Source organism: Oncorhynchus tshawytscha, linkage group LG03 (assembly GCF_018296145.1).
Source record: "Oncorhynchus tshawytscha isolate Ot180627B linkage group LG03, Otsh_v2.0, whole genome shotgun sequence".
Taxonomy (NCBI): Eukaryota; Metazoa; Chordata; class Actinopteri; order Salmoniformes; family Salmonidae; genus Oncorhynchus; species Oncorhynchus tshawytscha.
This window is the reverse complement of record NC_056431.1, coordinates 41349130-41371558: the sequence shown is the minus strand read 5'-3', so window position 1 is coordinate 41371558 and position 22429 is coordinate 41349130. Positions and strand designations below refer to the sequence as shown.

Below are 22429 nucleotides of genomic sequence, written 5' to 3'. Positions count from 1 at the left end.
AATCACAATTAACATGCAATTAAAAACAAAGGTGCAACGCGATTTCTAAATGCAATGAAATGCGTGAGGCATGTAGTGAAAGAGCCACCGTAAATTAAGTTAAATGAAACAAATGAATGAACACTAACTCACCGGAGAACAGGAAGCTATTAAAGATGTGTCTTATCAGAGCGCCCTGGCGACACAGGTTCCTCTCCATGGGGAGGGCCGTGACTCTTCCGTGCTCTGATCCTGGGCACATTAGATTTAATTGGAGACTCCTGCTCTCACTTGCTCAGAAGGCTGACGTCCTCGGCTGAACCCACATTAACCCCTTTGAAACTGCAGAGTGCTGGAGTGCGGGGCTGAATGGAGGAGCGCGGAACAGCACGGGACACGCTCCGAGTGTAATTATTCCCGAATGAATTATGGTCACTTTCTCCAGGGGCCTGTCTATCCTTTCACAGCTGTGTGCCTTATCGCAAGCTCCATTCTGCCACTGTTTACCTGTGCTATGCCACCCCTGACACCACACACAGGCTGTAGTCCCTAGGCTGGAGTGACTCATTTGTCTTGTGCTGCTATACCTGTTTAAGCAGAGAGTTGTGTTTCCTTTTTCTATTTCTACAGTGAATGATAAAAAAAAAAACAGACCAATGCAAACTCCCAACTACTTGGCTAATCTGCTACATGATATATACCAATTCCTCTGAATGGATTATGCTGCTGCTATTCTTTGTGTAAGATAAACTCCTATTTTGCTTATTTTAGTTTCAATATTCAAATGGGCAATAGTATTCATAATACAGTATGTGAAGTTTGTATAATATTTTATAGCTAATTACAACAATTTAAAATAGAATTGAAAAGACACTGTCTCAAAATTGTTTGCTTTTAGGCCAAAAAAAAGTAACTTCTCTTGTTAATAAATTGTTAATTATTCTCCCCTGAAGCTCATCTGTAAACTGCTGCACCTACCTCAAATCCCTTCCTCTAATCCCAAATCTCAGATGAGGAAAGCTATATTTATACACGCTTGATCTTGGTTATGCATTACAAGTTTACATTTTTCGTACTTCTTGTCCAATATGCAGGATTTTTGTTCAATATTCAACACTAAGCCAACGATGGGAGAATCCATTGAAAATACAGCAATAGAATTCAAGAAGCTCATAACTAATGATTTACATTGAAACATGGTAAACACACAGTTCCCAAGGTTTCCATATCAAATGCATTATAATCTATAAGAGGAGTGAATCAATGGGCAAATTATTTGGGAAAGATAAGCCAAACTGTGATACTACGTATAACTCTGAAACCCTTTCTTTATCCAATGTTAAATGTCCACAAGACAGACAAACTGTATTTATATGCTCACTGATACATATGAATAAACATCAAGTCCACTTTAAATCAATTCATAAGTCTCATGCCACCCACACACACACACACACACACACACACACACACGTCTTAGCATGAACACAGAGCAGAAACAATAACAGAAACACAATAACAAGGAAGATGAAATTTGTTCTCCAATACCAGTGAACTGTAAAAAGCCTTGGGTTTGCCATGGAGGGGGCAGAGAGGAAGCCAAGACAACTAGCCACATCAATGCACAACTAACTAGTTATGGCCTGTGTCTGTCCCAAACGGCACCCTATTCCCTATTTAGTGCACGACTTTTGACCAGGGCCATATGGGCCCTGCATAGGGAATAGGGTGCCATTTGAGAGGCATTAATGAAAGACCAGAAGACTTCCTCCAGCTCCCCTCCAGAGGCACTAACTGCTGTACAACTCAAGAGCTTCACTTGCCACAGCAAAGCTTTCTCTTTTTCAGTGATTTTTTTTCCCATCATTGTGGTGTAACCTACAATCAGCTGTACCAGAATTTACTATTTTTGTAACAAAATCAAGAGTGATGGTTTTTGTTGGTAAATGCCGGGCAGGCCAAGACGTCACAAAATGTTGTATTAAAATATTCAAAACCGGAAGAATCTTTTCCAAAGCGGCCTAGATGCAAAGTCAGCTTGCCATGCAACAACCCGTGGAATTGCTCATTTAAAATGGTCTAATAAAATGTTCCACTGCAGCTTTCGGCTGGACTTGTTCAGAAAATATTAGCGAACACCTCTTTAGCGTCATGTAAATGCCACAGCATGTTCCCAATAGCCCATCAATCATTAGCATGTACAGTTGATGGCGGTTTTGGAGCAGTGGCTTCTTCCTAGCGGAGCGCCCTTTCAGGTTTTGTCGATTTTATAGGACTCATTTTACTGTGGATATAGATACTTTTGTACCTGCATCTTTACAAGGTCCTTTGCTGTTGTTCTGGGATTGATTTGCACTTTTCGCACCAAAGCACATTCATCTCTAGGAGACATAACGTGTCTCTCCTTCCTGAGAGGTATGACAGCTGCGTGGTCCCATGGTGGTTATACTTGCATACTATTGTTTGTATAGATTAACGTGGTACCTTCAGGTGTTAGGAAATTACTCCCAAGGATGAACCAGACTTGTGGAGGTCTACAATTGTTTTTCTGGGGTCTTGGCTGATTTCTTTTGATTTTCCCATGATGTCAAGCAAAGAGGCAGTGAGTTTGAAAGTAGGGCTTGAAATACACCCACAGGTACACCTCCAATTGACTCAAATTACGTCAATAAGCCTATCAGAAGCTTCTACAGCCATGACATCATTTTCTGGAATTTTCCAAGCTGTTTAAAGGCACAGTCAACTTAATGTATTTACATTTCTGACCCACTGGAATTGTGATACATTGAATTATCAGTGAAATAATCTGTTGGAAATTTTTGGGGAAAAAATTACTTGTGTCATGCACAAAGTAGATGTCCTAACCAACTTGCCAAAACTATAGTTTGTTAACAAGAAATTTGTGGAGTGGTTGAAAAATGAGTTTTAATGACTCCAACCTAAGTGTATGCAGTCCACTCATAAAGCTAATTTCCTGCTGATGTGCCAATATTTTTCTAAACATAATTGATGAGTGAACACAAAACTGAAATGAAGTGCTTCACATATTTTTTTTAAAAATGAAGAGCTGCAAAGTGTTGTGGTAATCAAGTGTCACACAACTTCTGAGGGAGAGAAACTGTGTTGCTGACAGAATTCTTCCTCTAGTCTATCACATATTCAAAGCCAGCTTGCCATGAAATGAACATCACAGCCTGTTTATCCTTGAACTGATCAATGAAGTATGGCATTGTTTCTGATCTCAAATTAAGACAGAGAATTGGCCTAAAGTACAAAATTGCATGTTAGATTTACAATGTATAATTCATGTAACATTTCGAACAGAAGAGTGGTGAAGCAATTGCAGTCTGAGCAATTTCACTTCTGCACATACAGTGAAGTGAATTTGATTGCACCTCGGTGATTCAGTATAGTGTTCCCTGGCATGACGTTGATGATCATGACTCTCAATAGCTGTGTATAGACTAGAGTTGCAAAAATCTGGTGACTTTCTCCAGAAATCCTGTTTGGAAGATTTCTGGTATTATGATGGAATAAGCAGGAAATCCGGGAACCCTCCAACCAGGATTTCGGGAAAACCAGGGAATTTTGGGAAAGTAAGAGGAATTTTGCAACCCAAGTACAGACTGTTTCTCAATCCTTTCAAGTCTACTTTTCTTGACATTCATAGAACGAACAGTTTACTAAACCTAAACCATTTGGAGTCAACAATTATATCTGTTATATTAATTTGAAATATTTACACAATGTTTTAATTATTGTATCATTCTACTCAGGAGGATATGCCGAAAAGTGTCTGAGTTTGATGTTTGCTCTATTAAACATGCCATTCTAATAAATGTATTTTAATTAAATTAAAAGTGCCTTACTCTTTGTTTTTTGTTGTTATAATACTCTCATACAGTGGATTTGGAAAGTGTTCAGACCTCCTCTTTTAGTTTTTCCACATTGTTTATTTACAGCCTTTATTCTAAAATTAATTTGTATTTTTTTCCCCCTCATCAATCTACACACAATCACATAATGACAAAGTGAAAAGTTTTTTTTTCAAATGTATGAACATTTTAAGTATTCAGACCCTTTGCTAAGAGACTCAATTTTAGCTCAGCAGCATCCTGTTTCTATTCATCATTCTTGACATGTTTCGACAACTTGATTGGAGTCCACCTGTGGTAAATTCAATTGATTAGACATGATTTGGAAAGCCACAGACCTGGCTATATAAGTTCCCACAGTTCACAGTGCATGTCAGTGCAAAAACCAAGCCATGAGGTCGAAGGAATTGTCCATAGAGCAAAGAGAGAGGATTGTGTGGAGGCACAGATCTGATGAAGAGTACCAAAAAATGTCTGCAGCATTGAAGATCCCCAAGAACACAGGGGCCTCCATCATTCTTAAATGGAAGAAGTTTGGAACCAACAAGACTTCCTAGAGCTGTGCTGTGACAAGGTAGGAGAGGGATACAGAAGATAGCCCTATTTGGTAAAAGATCAAGTCCATATTATGGCAAGAACAGCACAAAATAGCAAAGAGAAATGACAGCCCATCATTACTTTAAGGTCAGTCAATATGGAAAATTGAAAGAACTGACCACATTTCTTCAAGCGCAGTCGCAAAAACCATCAAGTGCTATTGTGAAACTGGCTCTCATGAGGACCACCACACGAAAGGACCCAGAGTTACCTCTGCTGCAGAGGATAAGTTCATTTGAGTTACCAGCCTCAAATTGCAGCCCAAATAAATTATTCACAGAGTTCCAATAACAGACACATCTCAACATCAACTATTCAGAGTTGACTGCGTTAATCAGGCCTTCATGCTCGAATTGCTGCAATGAAACCACTACAAAAGGACACCAATAAGAAGATACTTGCTTGGGGCAGGAAACACAAGCAATGGACATTAGACTGGTGGAAATCTGTCCTTTCGTCTGATGAGTCCAAATTTGTGATTTTTGGTTCCAACCTCTGTGCCTTTGTGAGACGCAGAGTAGGTGAACGGATGATCTCCGCATGTGTGGTTACCACCGTAAAGCATGGAGGAGAAGGTGTGGGGGTGCTTTGCTGGTGACACTGTCAGTGATTTATTTTGAATTGAAGGCACACTTAACCAGCATGGCTACCACAGCATTCTCCAGCAATACACCATCCCATCTGGTTAGCGCTTAGTGGGACTATCATTTATTTTTCAACAAGACAAAGACCCAAAATACACCTCCAGTCTGTATAAGGGCTATTTGACCAAGAAGGAGAGTGATGGAGTGCTGAGTGGAGTGGAGAGGGTAGCAAGTTAAGTTCCTTGGCATACACATCACAGACAAACTGAATTGGTCCACTCACACCGACAGCATCGTGAGGAAGGCGCAGCAGCGCCTCTTCAACCTCAGGAGGCTGAAGAAATTCGGCTTGTCACCAAAAGCACTCACAAACTTCTACAGATGCACAATCGAGAGCATCCTGGCGGGCTGTATCACCGCCTGGTATGGCAACTGCACCGCCCTCAACCGTAAGGCTCTCCAGAGGGTAGTGAGGTCTGCACAACGCATCACCGGGGGCAAACTACCTGCCCTCCAGGACACCTACACCACCCGATGCTACAGGAAGGCCATAAAGATCATCAAGGACATCAACCACCCGAGCCACTGCCTGTTCACCCCGCTGTCATCCAGAAGGCGAGGTCAGTACAGGTGCATCAAAGCTGGGACCGAGAGACTGAAAAACAGCTTCTATCTCAAGGCCATCAGACTGTTAAACAGCCACCACTAACATTGAGTGGCTACTGCCAACACACTGTCAATGACACTGACTCTACTCCAGCCACTTTAATAATGGGAATTGATGGGAAATGACTTTAAACAATGCTACCTTATATAATGTTACTTACCCTACATTATTCATCTCATATGCATACGTAGATACTGTACTCTATATCATCGACTGCATCCTTATGTAATACATGTATCACTAGCCACTTTAACTATGCCACTTGGTTTACATACTCATCTCATATGTATATACTGTACTCGATATCATCTACTGTATCTTGCCTATGCTGCTCTGTACCATCACTCATTCATATATCCTTATGTACATATTCTTTATCCCCTTACACTGTGTATAAGACAGTAGGTTTTTTTGGAATTGTTAGTTAGATTACTTGTTCGTTATTACTGCATTGTCGGAACTAGAAGCACAAGCATTTCGCTACACTCGCATTAACATCTGCTAACCATGTGTATGTGACAAATAAAATTTGATTTGATTTTGATTTGATTTGAGTGCTGCATCAGATGACCTGGCCTCCACAATCACCCGACTTCAACCCAATTGAGATGGTTTGGGATAAGCTGGACCGCAGAGTGAAGGAAAAGCAGCCAACAAGTCCTCCGCATATGTGGGAACTCCTTCAAGACTGTTGGAAATGCATTCCAGGTGATTACTTCCTGAATCTGGTTGAGAGAATGCCAAGAGTGTGCAAAGCTGTCATCAAGGCAAAGGGTGGCTACTTTGAAGAATCTAAAATATATTTTTGATTTGTTTAACACACTTATGGTTACTGCATGATTCGAAATGTGTTATTTTATCATTGATGACTTCACTAATATTCTACAATGTAGAAAATAGTAAAAATAAATAAAAACCCTTGAATGAGTAGGTGTCACCTTTTGACTGGTACTGTATGTAAATGTGATTTCAGTTTTTTATTTGTAAAAAAATTGCAAACATTTCTAAAAACCTGTATTTGCTATGTCATTATGGTGTATTGTGTGAAGATTGATGGGGAAAAAAACGATTTAATCAATTTTATTATAAGGCTGTAACATAACAAAATGTGGAAAAAGTGAAGGGGTCTGAATACTTTCCAAATGCACGGTATAATAGTCTCATGCATGCAGTGATTATGTTCAAAACTCTGATAATCTAACAGATGGGAAGTCTTGTGCTGCTGACTTTGAGTTGATGATATCATGAACGGGTGGGACGACGATTTGAAGCTCATTGTGTGAATATGAGCATGAGCTTAATAATGAAGTACTCCGGGGTGAGAGAGCTGGGCCAAGAAAATGAACGCGATAGAAAACCGTTTCACCCCCCATACCATAGGAATAAAATCTAAGTTTAGGTGCAGTGCTGCAATCTGGAATGCTCAAGGAGCGGTTGCCATGGAAACAGTTACATTGGACCAAAATGAAAGCGTCTGAGGCTTAGACTTTTACTGTACATACATTTTTAACCACATATATTGTTTTCACATCGTCATCTCTTTCTTGTTCTTTAACCTTATACCACACATACGGTACGTTCGTATTGGCACAGTCAAGATTACAGTGCTAGCTAGATTTAACATTGACATTGAGAAAATATAACATATGTTCAAATCCAATTATAGTCAAATGTGCTGTCGAATTTTGCTGTTGTATATCCAGTTGCACATGATGCATGTGAACCTTTTTACCTCCTAAGTGAAAGTTTTAGAAATCTTATCTGCATTCTTGAATCTTCTGTGATAATGACTGACCGATAAATCCAAACATTGGGAGAAGATGTAGACATGTCTAATTCTTAGGATGAATCTTAAAAGGGAGCTCCCGTAAGGTTAGACTTATAGTCATTTCTCTGCACCTTTTTTTTCTATATACCATCCCTATGTAAGCCCTCATAAATAAAATAGCCCCATGAAATGTTCATATACTATACGAGTTCTGTGTCAGTTGCTACAGATTTTTCATCAACACACAAAAACTATATTGAAAACAGCTTGGATTCTGAATAAAATCTGAGGACTGAAAATATTTCCTATTTGATGTACAATTTGACTTTTTTTGTGGATATCTAATGGCATGACTTGTAAAGTCTGCTACTGCCACGTATGTACAGTAGAGGACCTACTTTTTCATGATTAAAGTAAATCTGCAGTGGTCTGTTCTGCGTCAGACATGATTGCTACAAAGTTATGTCACTCCACAATCTTAAAGGCCCTCCCTTGAAAACCTTTTATTAACTCCCTCAAAGGGAACAGTTTGAAAATGCCTACACACCATGATCACATGTGGCAATCCTGTTCTTGTTGAAAAAAAAAGAAAAAGCCAATTTAACCAATTGCTTAATCAGAGTTAATCTGTGAGTGAATGAATTAGAGTGAGACTGAGTGAATGAATTAGAGCTCATGTGTTTAAAGTTGGTTTACTCAACAAACTCTTCTCAAAGTGAGCTAAATTTGAAAACGGTTGTTGAGTAAAATTATTCATTTTTTTCTCTCAAAACAACTCAAAACCTTTCCCATCACACTCAGCATGCTCATGTTCATGTTTGCCTTTGGAAGGCAACACTGTAAAAAAAAAAAAAAAACATTCAACCAATTCAGCATTATTATGAGAGTTGAGTGGGCTTCAAAAGGACTAGAATTTGAGTGAATGTGCTGAATTCTGTTTACTCAACAAACTCTGCTCGAAGTCAGCTGAATTTGAAAACGGTTGCTGAGGCAAATGACAAATTCATGTTTTCTCAAAAGAACTCAAAACCTTCCCCATCATGCTCTGCATGCTCTTTTGCAGGTAGATTTTCTGAATTGTTTGTTTCAATACCCGTGTTTGTGCATGTACTTTGATTGGTTGATTAATATTATCCTACACAAACATGGCATAATTTTTTTCTAAACTAATCCAATCTAGTAGTTGGATTTATGGCACCTGTTACTGAGATGGCTGTTCCAGTTTATATGATTTAGGTAAGTCTTAATAATTTATTCATTTATTTTATTTTCAATGACTGCCTAGGAACAGTGGGTTAACTGCCTGTTCAGGGGCAGAACGACAGATCTGAATCAATCTTCAGTCATTCTAAATGCAGGTTTCGGGATATTAAAAGTTCCAGTTGTTGGATATCTTCACTCTGACTGGATTCCAATAGGAATTGCACAGCACTTTGCAAGCCAGCATAATCTGATTTGCAGATTTGCTGTGTCCTGTAAACCAGGAGTTTGAGACCATTATGTTAGGGTGTAAATAGGCCCTCAAAAGCCCTTATGATAAATGTAATGTATTGTCATAAAGAGTTTAATATTAAAGATAACATATTCACTTAAACACTCACTTGGTGAAGGCTGCAGTACTGAAAACAATTGAATACAACAACCATGTCTCTGTCGCTAACAAATACAGTAATGGATGGTAACTACCATTCACTCGAAATGCAAGGCAGTCTGGTAAATAAGCAAACAAGGTCCAATAAATTCTCAAATTGAATGCATGTTGGTTCAGCTATATGCCCAAATGTTGAGCAAACTCACAATCCTATTGCAGCTGGTTGCCTTACAATTGTAATCACCGTATTTTTTATTTACAGTGTACCCTCCAGAAGAGTGTGAGGTTTGTATTTTAAAACAGCAATAATGTTCCCTAGACATCAACTCTTTTGGAATATGTTTTAGGAGATCATCAAAACAGAGTAAATTATTTCTAAAATAACTCAATTTACCAGCATTCTTGTTTAGTTGTATTTCTTACCAAGCACCACTGTCAATGTTGACTTACTATACATCAAATTACATTTTTTTTTGTTTTGCCATTTCCACTGCATACATAAAATCAAATCAGAACATATTATTTATAAACCTATCCAGCTGTGTCACCTAAAACCAATATCATGCAAACAATGACATTCACTAACACCCAGGGGTCATTAGACAAGCCCATCTGGGTCAACATTCGCCACTTAGAGTAAAACCCTGCAACTTCACATTATACTCATTCACTTTACACTCATCCTTGTATTATTACACTCATACTAACACATTTATTTTTGCTATCATATACTCTAGCCTGAGCCAAACAGCGCACCACTTTATCTCAGGGCATAGACATGAAATAGGCCTATGGTCTTTACTATAATACTGCAAGAAAGAACAATGATGTATTTGTGATAACTTACCAGTGGTTTCCACTATTCCTTCCAATATGACCACAATTTCAAACTGCTCTGTTTGCATGGATCTCTGGGAGAGTTCGTAGAATGGGCTTTTGGTGTCGATCACATGGCAGATTGTGAGTGGTGAGACCAGGAAGAGCTGGTCCGCCCCGGTACTGAAGCCCACGTCCAATTCCAACTGATCCAGAGGAAGAAACTCGCCTTCGGGCGTCTGACGAGACTATGGAAGCGTGCATAGATGGAGTTTGAAAGAGAGACACAGTTTAACTACTGCGACCTAGCGAGCCATACTGACAGCCATCCACAATTTGTGAGCAATCAAAGGCGATCAATCATCAGTAAATAGACATAGTGAGTCAATCGAATGAGGAGGGCTATAGCTAATCAGGCACATCAAGCCACATCAAAAGTTGTTTAACCCAGTGACCACCACCATAGCGCTCCAACTTAAATGGGATCTATGGGTTTATTAATCAAATTGTTTAGATTCATAAAAATGTAAACATTATAGCATTGCCACTAAATGTGTCTGGAATTAATAGCTTTATGCTTTTACTTCACATTGGTAAGCCCATTTGCAAAGAAAGTAAAAAATAAAGTTATATCAGCAGGGAATAATACACTTTATAATAATACCTTCATTCTAATAACGATGTATTCCATTATCTTTTCCAACCGTGTTTAATATTTAATTGTGCGTAATTAAACGATAAGAAAAATGCATTACATCGTCTGAAATAAGTATTTTGTAACGTTTTAATACACAAATATTGTTGAGCTATATGGAGGCATAGAAGTGCCACTTACTTTCAGCAATTTGCAGCGGATCTGTGCAGAGACCATATGGCTATTACGCAGGTTGCCGACTCTGAACATGAGAGTTAGTTTTCCATCTCGCATCGAAATAGCTGCATGTTCACTGAACATCAAAGTCTCTGCCCTTTTTTTGGGCTGGGACATCTTAATGAACATGCAGCCAATCAAAAAAGCATCAACGATTGATCCCAGGATTGACTGGAAAAGAAAGAGAATGATCCCCTCGGGACATTTGTCCGTGATATACCTATAGCCATATCCTATCGTGGCTTCTGTTTCTATGAAGAATAAAAACGCGGAGGGAAAGTTGTAGACATTGGCAACGCATGGCGTATACTTGTCATCGTGGGCTCGATGGAGGTCTCCTCTTATGTAGGCTATGATCCACCACATGAAGGCCATGAAGAGCCATGCCACCGTGTATGTAAGGATGAAGATGAATAAATTCCAGCGCCATTTCAAATCGACCAGTGTGGTGAATAAATCGGAAAGATATCTACTGGTTTCACCACCCAGGTTTCCATGCTGGACGTTACATCGCCCGTTCTTGTCCACAAAGCGTTGCCTCTTCTTCTTCTTCTCTGGTGCCGGCTGGTTGAATCCAGACCCGCTGGATGAGGTGGTCACTACCTGATAATCGTCCCCAAATTTCTTTCGGAGTGCAGACATACTACGATGGCAGCAGCGAGAGAAATAATCTGAAGGGTTTAATGTAAAGTCTATTTCTGTACGGGACTTCGTTGTAGTTGCAGCAATTGTCCTTATGTTGTGTCCAATATCTTGGAACTTGAAATAAGGCGAGGAAAGTGCGTTCTGTAACGAACTAATCATGCACTGTCCCCTCGCTCCACATACTGTTCCTACTACTGCACTCCAAAGCCATGAAAATAAGAGAGGGATAATGTCACTTCAATCACAACAAAGAGCTCTTCATCCGAAAAGGAGTCCGCTATAAAACAATTACGCACAGGATCATCTGCTATCCAAACGCGTCCGTTGCAGTTCAGGTTTTGAACAGATTAGTCTTTGGTGAGTCGCTGCTGATTACTTATCGCCCTCCCAGGTTAGACCACTGCAGGTTGGCTCAACACTTTCCTCCTCCGTGGAGTCCACACCTTGGGTTAAAAGTTTAAACTGTTTCGACGCCCCATCAAGCAATCTGGATCCGGTAGGTAATTAATGAATAGTCGGTAAATGTGATTAGAAACCGTGGTCAATATGAAACGGCACAATACGTACTGTACATCCGATTTCAGCGTTGGTGTTGGACACAATTTGGTTCCCAAACCTCCGCTTTGTGCTACTGCGGGCGCACATAGGATCTGCATTCAGTCCTATGACAGTGGAATATGATGGATTCGGGGAACAATTTACTGTCCGCTCATACTTATGTGGTTCCCCTTACCGATGATGCCTGCAATCTGTATTTCCCGCGTCCCCTTTTCCTCTTCTGGTGGGATTTTTCTTGTGATGTTCTTATGGAGGCAGGTATTAAGAATCCAACAGCAGCTGTTTCGTTCTTTCTCTCGATTTTCCCCTTCACGGCTCCTGCGCACTGCACGTTCCTTATACAACGATGCACTCACTATTTCCTACTGGTACTACAAACAGGGGCGGCCTTAGTGATTTGCAGGCCCCAGGCAGAGGCCCCAGGTATGACACCACATTCAAGTCAATAGGAATGACACTCATTTTGTCTTCCATTGTGTAAAGACGCTCACTATCAAAAAAAAACTATTAACACTCAACACAACAACAAAGAATTCGTGTATTTCAATTGTAGTACATTTGACTAAATTACTCACTCAAAATGTATGAACTATAATATATTATACTTATAAATAAAAATACATTTTAAAAAGTGTTTTCACACAAAGTAGACTATTTCATTGACAACGATTCTTATTTAAGTAACCATGTAAACATGCAAACAACTATTCAGAGACTTTCAAAATGTACATAACCTCAGTAAGATTTAGTACAGACCTGGCCTGAAACAAAATGTAGATACAGTAGCCTACTTTGACAACAATTCAGTGAATGCAACAAGTATTACATAGACAGATAAAGGGAGAAGATAAAAAAAAAAAAAAACGCAACTATTGTTCAGAGACAATTTCCTTAAGATTTGTAGGACAAATCCACGTCACACTGTCACATGAGTGTTTGCATTTAGCCGACAACATGCCATGAAACTTCTTGAAGCAGGGCCCCATCCTACAAAGTCAAACAACATGTAGAAATGTACAACAAATCAGTAAATGCAACAAGTAGTATATACAGTTGAAGTCGGATGTTTAAATACACTTAGGTTGGAGTCATTAAAACCCGTTTTTCAACCACTCCACAAATTTGTTAACAAACTGTAATTTTGGCAAGTCGGTGAGGACATCTACTTTGCATGACACAAGTCATTTTCCCAACAATTGTTTACAGACAGATTATTTCACTTATAATTCACTGTATCACAATTCCAGTGGGTCAGAAGTTTACATACACTAAGTTGACTGTCTTTAAACAGCGTGGAAAATTCCAGAAAATCAATGGGACCATGCAGCCGTCATACCGCTCAGGAAGGAGATGCGTTCTGTCTCCTAGAGATGAACGCACTTTGGTGCGAAAAGTGCAAATCAATCCCAGAACAACAGCAAAGGACCCTGTGAAGATGCTGGAGGAAACAGGTACAAAAGTATCTATATCCAAAATAAAACGAGTCCTATATTGACAAAACCTGAAAGGCCGCTCAGCAAGGAAGAAGCCACTGCTCCAAAACCGCCATAAAAAAGACAGACTACGGTTTGCAACTGCACATGGGACAAAGATCATACTTTTTGGAGAAATGTCCTGGTCTGAAAATAGAACTGTTTGGCCATAATGACCATCATTATGTTTGGAGGGAAAAGGGGGAGGCTTGCAAGCCAAAAAATACCATCCTAACCGTGAAGCACCGGGATGGCATCATCATGTTGTGGGGTGCTTTGCTGTAGTAGGGGCTGGTGCACTTCACAAAATAGATGGCATCATGAGTAAAGAAAATTATGTGGATATATTGAAACAACATCTCAAGACATCAGTCAGGTTAAAGCTTGGTCGCAAATGGGTCTTCCAAATGGACAATGACTCCAAGCATACTTCCAAAGTTGTGGCAAAATGGCTTAAGGACAACAAAGTCAAGGTATTGGAGTGGCCATCACAAAGCCCTGACCTCAATCCTATAGAAAATGTGTGCGCACAACTGAAAAAGCGTGTGTGAGCAAGGAGGCCTACAAACCTGACTCAATTACACCAGCTCTGTCAGGAGGAATGGGCCAAAATTCACCCAACTTATTGTGGGAAGCTTGTGGAAGGCTACCCAAAACGTTTAACCCAAATTAAACAATTTAAAGGCAATGCTACCAAATACTATTTGAGTGTATGTACACTTCTGACCCTCTGGGAATGTGATGAAAGAAAGAAAAGCTGAAATAAATAATTCTCTCTACTATTATTCTGACATTTCACATTATTAAAATAAAGTGGTGATCCTAACTGACCTAAGACAGGGAATTTTTACTCAGATTAAATGTCAGGAATTGTGAAAAACTTGAGTTTTTAAATGTTTTTGGCTAAGGTGTATGCAAACTTCTGACTTCAACTGTAGAGAAAGATTTACAGCAAAACTCCAAATGCACCCACACAAAGTAGGCTATTGGACTGACAAAGACTCTTACTTCTGTAACAATGTAAAAATGCAAACAACTATTCAGAGACTATTTACAAATGTAGAGATATGAGCCTACTTTGACAGTAGCCTACTTTGAATTCAGTGACTGAAGACAGATACTGAGAGAAGATACAAAACACATTTTTTTTTTTAAGTACCCAATTTCCCCAGAAGACATGTTGGACAAATACATATTTCACACTTTACATTTAGCCTACAACATGTCATACAACTTCGGGAAGCACGGCCCCATCCTGCAAAGTGGCACAGAACACGTGTAGGAACCTCCTTTGGGTGCTCTACATCTCCCACTATTTGCCCTGCGTCCACTCCGGATGCACACCACACACCCTCTCTTGCGCCCTTCAAACTACACCAGGGAGAGGCCTGCTTTTCAAATTAGGAGTAACCACTCTTGGTGAAACATTCTTGTCTCCCCGCTTTCATCCACAGTAGCCATATCACAAAGTGAATGCACAAGCTGCATTTTGAATGCCTTCAGAGACCAGCACCTGCGGTTTCCTGGAAGATGCCTTTGCAGGGTCCCCCACACTGGTCTACTGTCGCCGCCCTCAGGGTACCACACATAGGAAGAAATATGCCATGCAATCGCTTTGAGCAGCTATGTAGGTACATGCACGTTTTGGATGCAAATTCAACAAACGAGACCTACACATTTCACAAAGTAAGCTGTGTGGTACATGGGTGAATGATGAGACTTAGGGTAGATGCACTCCATGGAAACGTAGGCTCCCCTCTGTAGTGTGCTCTCCCTCTTCCTCCTCCTCTCAATGTTCCTCTTCATATTCTTCTCCCTCCTGTTCCTTCTCCTCTTCCTCTCACCCTCCTCTCCTCTTGCTCCACTCCTCCCTTCTCTTCCTCCTCGCTCCACAGCTCTATGCCTCCAGTCATCTCTAACCCCCCCGCCTTCTGCTGCTGAGCCCTGACTCTCCACCGCTTCCCTCGCTCACTGACCTAGAGTAACAGAGAGAGAGAGAGAGAGAGAGAGAGAGAGAGAGGGGAACAAATAGGATGGTGGTCAGGATCATAATCTCTCCCTCTCTTTCAGACATATGCACACACTCTCTCCCTTCCTCTCTTTTCCACAGCCATACAGATACTCTCTAATAATCACCTCTTAAGGGTTTCCATAATAAAATAACCCTAACCATAACCCAAACCCTAAACCAACTCCTAACACTAACACTAAACCTAACCTATTACTCTTACCGTAAATCTAACCCTAATCCCAAAATAGCCTTTGTCCTCATGGGGACGTGGGAAATGTCTCCACAAGGGAGAATTTCCCTAGACACCATCACACACACAGTATAATCACGTGGTACCCCTGGAAGAGTTGCTGCTGCATCTGCAATAGCTAATGGGGATCCTAATAAACTAAACGAAATCATGATGCTATACAGCACTTCCATTCAATAAATCATTTAAATCCCATTACACACAAACACCCCCACACATATACAGTATCATCATAAAGCTATACAGCTCTTGCATTCAATCATCATTCACAAAGATTTTTTTAGAAAGCCCTTAGTGGCCAGATTGTTTCTAAGATCATTATGTGCTTATAGTTTTGTCAGACTGATGGGTAATCAGGCAGGATAGAGCACACGAAAAGACGTTCATAAATATGTTCATAGGTGACCAGCAGGGTTCGTTTATAACCGTAAAGGCTGTATATGGTACACATACTTCAAGACCCATGGTCAGATTAATTAGTTAGCTGGTTGTCTTTGTAGAGGGGAAGTGAGACGATCAGGGGAGTGTCAGCTTCCCGAGCAAAGCACAGTGTTGCTGCCTCCACTCCACTCTAATTTTCTTATAACTACTGAGTTAGATAATGTTCTTATTAGTTACGAAGCTGTGAGAGTTTCCAAACGAATAGCACCGGCAGAAACAAGCAACTTGTTATATAAAAAAAAGCAACTTGGCTATATGAAATAAATATCACTAACTCAATATCATTTGAGCTAGCAAACAATAACCTAAGTTCCACAAATAAACACAAGTTACTCTAATCTCAATTTCGTGGCATGTTAGCTGGTTTTCTGTATGGCTAATGATAGGTACTGAAATTGGCAGCTTGGGTTGTTTTCATATGAATTACTTCAGTAGAAACAAGACAAAATGTGACCCGATTCAGGAAACTAGGCGTATGTCGCAATTCACGACTTCACAGGAGAGCCGTTTTGAACGTAAAAAATATTTTGTGTGTAACGGTCGTCGTATGAAGAAGGTGTGGACCAAAGCGCAGCGTGGTACGCGTTCATGATTCTTTATTAAAAAAAAGTGAACACAGACAAAATAACAAAATGTAACAACACGAAACAGTTCTGTCTGTTGAAGACACAAAAACAGAAAACAACTACCCACAAAATACAGGTGGGAAAAGGCTACCTAAGTATGGTTCTCAATCAGAGACAACGATGGACAGCTGCCTCTGATTGAGAGCCACACTCAGCCAAACACACAGAAATAGAAAACATAGAATGCCCAACCCAATTCACGCCCTGACCAAACCAAAATAGAGACATAAAAAGGATCTCTAAGGTCAGGGTGTGACAATGTGTTTTTTGGCAGAAATACCTTTCTTGAACATGTGAACTTTCATGTGCCTTAATAACAAACTTTTATGCAATCTGTAAATACGAATAAAGTTGTTAAATTAAGAGCCTAGTTGGTTTAGCCAAAGAAAAAGATAGGAACCTTCACGCTAGCCATAATTGGCTTGAGATAATGAGTGGGCTGGACATGCCAAGAGATGAATTTCCGATTATTCTGCGGTGTAGCATCTTGTGTCTATAAAATGAGCTGCTCGTTATGCATAGATAATCCTTTCTACTGCAGTAGCCACAGAGAACTGCAAATATGTTGCTACTGCTCTCAATAACATTGCTGCCCTGAATTTATCAGGCCCTATCAATAAAGGTCAGCGGGAAAAAGTTGTGATGGAATACTTTCTGGAGGACGATCGTGCCATGCTGACTCTCTCTGACTCTGAATCAGACGATGAGGAAATCCCTGATTTAGGTAAAAACATTTTCATTGTAGAGTCTTCTGATGATGGTGATGAGGAAGAAACAGCGATCAACAGTGTTCTCACGGAAGAAGTTGACCGAGTTTTGAAATCAGTGGAGCACAAAGAGAAAACAAGTTGTGCAAACTAAACTGAAATGACACCGGATGGCTTATTTAATGAAAGGGTTTGTAGTCTGCAGTGAAGCTTTCATCCATGTTTACGGGTAAGAATCTAGCTACATTTTCAGATATTATACGTTTCTAATTTTGTCAGAAAGTTATTTTCATTCGAAGTTAAGTGCCAGCTGGAGGAGTTTGATGGCTGGCTTGCTAGCTAACATTGAACCCAATTTATTTGTTTAATTTTAGCTATGACAGTCAGTTTGTATTGCTAGTAACGTTACTCTATGGATTGGGATTATAGTTAATTTTTAAGTTAGCTAACGTTAACGCTTGCTGTTAATTCATTTACGTGTATGAATTGTGTGTAACTTTAGTGATGTTTTCTCAGAATGCCATTTCGCATTGCTAGTTATAGCCTAATGTTAGCTAGCTAACATTGAACCTGTTTGGTTAACTTTATGTAGCTATGGCAATCGGTTTGTGTTGCTTGTTAGCTAGCTACCATTACGTGTATGAAGTACAGTGGGGCAAAAAAGTATTTAGTCAGCCACCAATTGTGCAAGTTCTCCCACTTAAAAAGATGAGAGAGGCCTGTAATTTGCAAATAAATTAATTAAAAAATCCTACAATGTGATTTTCTGGATTTTTTTCCTCATTTTGTCTGTCATAGTTGAAGTGTACCTATGATAAATTATAGGCCTCATCTTTTTAAGTGGGAGAACTTGCACAATTGGTGGCTGACTAAATACTTTTTTGCCCCACTGTATGTGTGGTGATGTGAAATGGCATCTATTGTATAATAATGCAAAAATGTTTGGAATTTGTCTTTCAGCATCAGTAGAACTCGCCGGACTCTCCTCTACCAGTCATACAGGGAGAATGGTCTAATGCCTCCCATCAAAAAGAGAGCTGGCCCAGCAAAGGCAGCAGCGGAGTCATCAACTACATGCACCATTTCTTAACCAACTACAGAGTTTGGAAAACGTGTGGACCTGAATTGTGATAACAAGAACAATACCAATACCATAACAAGAACAAGTCTGTGCTCTGGTATTGTGCCTGGCGGACCGTGCACAAGCTCCATCACGGTCTGGACCTTCACTTCCTGATCACAGGCCACGCCAAGTTTGCCCCCGACTGGGGCTTCGGCCTCATCAAGCAGAGCTTCAGAAGGACCAGAGTGAACACTTTGTCTGAGATTGCTGGTGTTGTGAAGGACAGCACTGTGACAGGGGTCAACATCCCACAGCTGGTTGGACTGGAGGATGGTATGGTGCTGGAGGAAAGCTATGGCTGGCAACAACACCTGACTCCGTACTTCAGGCCGTTGCCAGAGATCAAGCAGTACCAGCACTTCAGGTGAAAATCATTTTCATTGCATTGCATGAGGTTATTCTTCTCATCTAAACTTGGGAGGTTTGAATTGATGTTGTGCAGGGTTGTAATGTCTTATGATTTCTTGTTGTTGTTATTGCCTGGTTTATAGCTTCGATGCTCTGGAGCCTGGTGTTGTTGTCGCCAAGGACATTTCTGACTGTCGGGACCAGGTTTCAGCTGCTGCGCAATGCCGACATCCTTCCTCCCATAGATGGTCTGCCTGTACAAACACCACCTGGACTGGACACAGCTAGACAAACTTCTCTTTTTGAGAAGATCAGGGAGTTTTGTGACGAAGAGGCTATGGACATCACATGCCCTGCACCAAAGTCAAGGGTAGGACAGAAACAGGCTCTCCGAATATAGATTCCCTTGTTCATGCGTGGTTCGGACGGAACAGTCATCAGCACTATCTGCAGTGTCTCTATTCAAATGACTCTCTCCTAACACACGCCATACGTTGCTGCTACTATTTTAAATTTTTTATCCTGCTGCTCAGCAACTTTACCCCTGATTGTATTCGTATAACTACCTTGTCTATCACTCATATCATTATTGATATTGTTCTTGTACATACTGTATATTTTATTTATATTGACACCATCTATTTCTGATATTGCTACTATGCAAGTAACCATTTGGCTGTTCACACCTTCTGTAGAGACCCATCCACTTAGCAAGACTTAACATAATATTGATATATAACGTGAATATTGATATGTGTGGTCATAACATGATTTTGTGACATACCACAACAATATCATGTGACCGTATCAAATGTCCACCACAAAAAATATGGCGCATCCACATAAATATATGGCAAATGCATCTGTTTATGTACTGTACATGTGCACCTCAGTGAGGTTTCAACTCAGGTTGCATGGCCTTAACTTATGTATGGAATACTATGTGATCAGTGCGTGTGTAACAGTATGTGATAAGTGCGTGTGGAACAGTATATAAAGTATGCTAATGTATGGTGTGAAGGCATTTGGGCAGTGTTCAAAGCACTTAAGTAAAAATACTTTAAAGTACTACTTAAGTATTTTGGGGGGTATCTGTACAATACTTTACTATTTATATTTTTTGGCAACTTTTACTTCACTACATTCCAAAAGAAAATAATGTACCTTTTACACCATCCATTTTCCCAGACACCCGAAAGTACTCCTTACATTTTGACAGGGAAATTGTCCAATTCACACACTTATCAAGAGAACATCCCTACTGCATCTGATCTGGTAGACTCACTAAACACAAATACTTTGTTTGTAAATTATTTCTGAGTGTTGGATTGTGCCCCTGGCTATCCGTCGATGAGAAAATAATTGTGCTGTCTGGTTTAATATAAAGAATTTGAAATTATTTACTCAAGTATGACAATTTAGTTATTGTTCCACCCCTGAACATGGCTGAGGGTTATAGCATTTATTTCACATGACCCATCAATTTAGACACGTGTGTATGGGTAAGCGTCATGTAATATTTATACAATATTTTTTTATCTGGACACTTTCTATTTACCTGGATTTTTTCCTTATTGTAGGCTACTACCACTTTTAGTCTTAATCTTTACTACACTACTCACTGTTTAGCACATGACCTCATGTGAATCCTTAAAGAGATGGGTGGGGCTGGCTTAAGACGGTGTGAACAACGCTTGAATGGGTGTAGACAAAGGAGAGCTCTCCAGTAGCTACCAAACATTCAAAGGCCATTTTCTCAGTGTATCAACTTTCAAAGCAGAATGACTTTCCCATTGTTCCTAAAATAAATGCTGTGTATGATATACCACTTTGTAGCTCTGAGTCTCTACTATCCAATGTAAAAAAAAAAATGTAAAAAACGAAAGCAGTTCTCATGGTAACAAAACAAACAGACTTGTTAGTTTAGCTAACCAAACCATCTGTCCTAGTTTTCCATCATGAAAATGGAATTCAACAATGCCAATGTTTCAAATAGACTTTAGCTTTCAAAGGCATCTCAAACATAGAACAAGGCAAGAACAAGGCAACAAAGGCATCTCAAACATAGAACAAGGCAAGAACAAGGCAAGAACAAGGCAACAAAGGCATCTCAAACATAGAACAAGCAAGAATGAACTATGGCCATTGAATTCTACCATGCAAAAATACTGTGCTTTCTAGGGAAATAATGCATGCTCTAGAATACCCTTCAAGCTAAACAGAAACAAGTATTCCCCAATGCCATGGAATATGTAGGGTATACTCCGTATACCCACTTATTTTTCAGTGAGCATTGTGTAATTCTCATGTCTTAATCCACACGATGTGTATTAAGGTAGTGGAGGTATATGCCATATCAAAGAATAAGGCTGATGGGACAGATCAGAATGTTTAGCTTAAAATGTTGACAAACTAATATTTCTTCACATTTTAGGCACACAGTGCCTAAGTGGTAGATCTATGAGCGAATGTTCCAAAACGCACATGTGAGTCGTTTCATGGACGGAGATGGAAATATCTGTTCGAAATTTAGAAAGAGGGGAGATCTAAAGATGCAACAACTATCATGGGCTGCTAATATAACTAGGATAATGCCTTTGGCTGCTAGACAATGAAAGAACGAAAACTAATAGAACAGGAGAAAGCACATAAAGAAGTCAATATAAAGAATTGCCTCCACGTTTCTATGGTGGGATTTTGGCTATAGGTTACTTTGAAGCAAGGTAAGACATGCCTCCTGATATGAAGTAAAACATCCAGGTTTCAAACAGTGAAGTAACAGGAGAAATATAGTGATGCTAATGATAGGCCTAACCGTACTCTGGTAGATGGAAAGGCTTTCCCAATAACCTTCTCAAAGAAATGTTCACTAGTTACAAAGTAGCCTATGCCTACCTGGCAGAATGATTTCATGCTTATTTGCATCAATCCAGTGGCCATTTGTTTTGCATGTGCTACAGAAATACCACTATCCAAACAGTGCTAGGTGCCTGTGCACTTGAACTAAAGGGTAACTACACAACAACAAAAAATCTTAGATTTTTTTCCAGACCTCAAAAGTAGTCTTGTGATGTGGTGTAAGCATTGTTAAGGACTTACAATATGCAAATGCTGTTATTTTTCTATTAAAAAAGTGTGACTTTGAGAGCAAAAACATTTTTTTTTAAATGGGGAAAATCAGAAACCTGTGAATTTCTGACTCAGTTCACAGACTAATTTATCTGTTTCGGCCTACTATTAGCCTACTTGCACAGCACAGCACAGCTTGGGTTGTCCTGACTGTGAAAGACCAATATGGGGTTTATAATATTATGTCATTCAGAGTGTATGTCACTGCTTCTCATACAATTTTTCACACAGGGTGCCTTTCCTTCACCATGTCAACCGTTTTGGAAATAGTATAGTATACCCACTTCTCAGGTACCACTACACAGAGAGACAAAATGCAAAAATTGTGTTCAGGTCCCTGACCGCATTCAATCGTTCGGAAGAGAAAAATA

The 22429-nt window shown here is 39.8% G+C and overlaps 2 protein-coding genes across 2 annotated transcripts in view; both read right to left on the bottom strand.

Annotated features, from left to right (window-relative positions):
• LOC112235687 (G protein-activated inward rectifier potassium channel 1-like) overlaps nt 1–13095 on the bottom strand; it is a 31590-nt gene extending 18495 nt beyond the window's left edge. The window contains exons 1-2 of the mRNA XM_024404170.2: nt 10713–13095; nt 9909–10125 (exon numbers count right to left, since the gene is read on the bottom strand). Of these exons, the coding sequence (XP_024259938.2) occupies nt 9909–10125; nt 10713–11552 (1057 nt within the window). The 5' untranslated portion in view covers nt 11553–13095. The remainder of the gene's footprint in view (nt 1–9908; nt 10126–10712) is intronic.
• A 1164-nt stretch (nt 13096–14259) lies between these two features.
• LOC112235664 (polypeptide N-acetylgalactosaminyltransferase 13-like) overlaps nt 14260–22429 on the bottom strand; it is a 65400-nt gene continuing 57230 nt past the window's right edge. Inside the window, exon 13 of the transcript XR_002951111.2 lies at nt 14260–15399. The gene's annotated coding sequence lies outside the window, so the exon portion shown is untranslated. The remainder of the gene's footprint in view (nt 15400–22429) is intronic.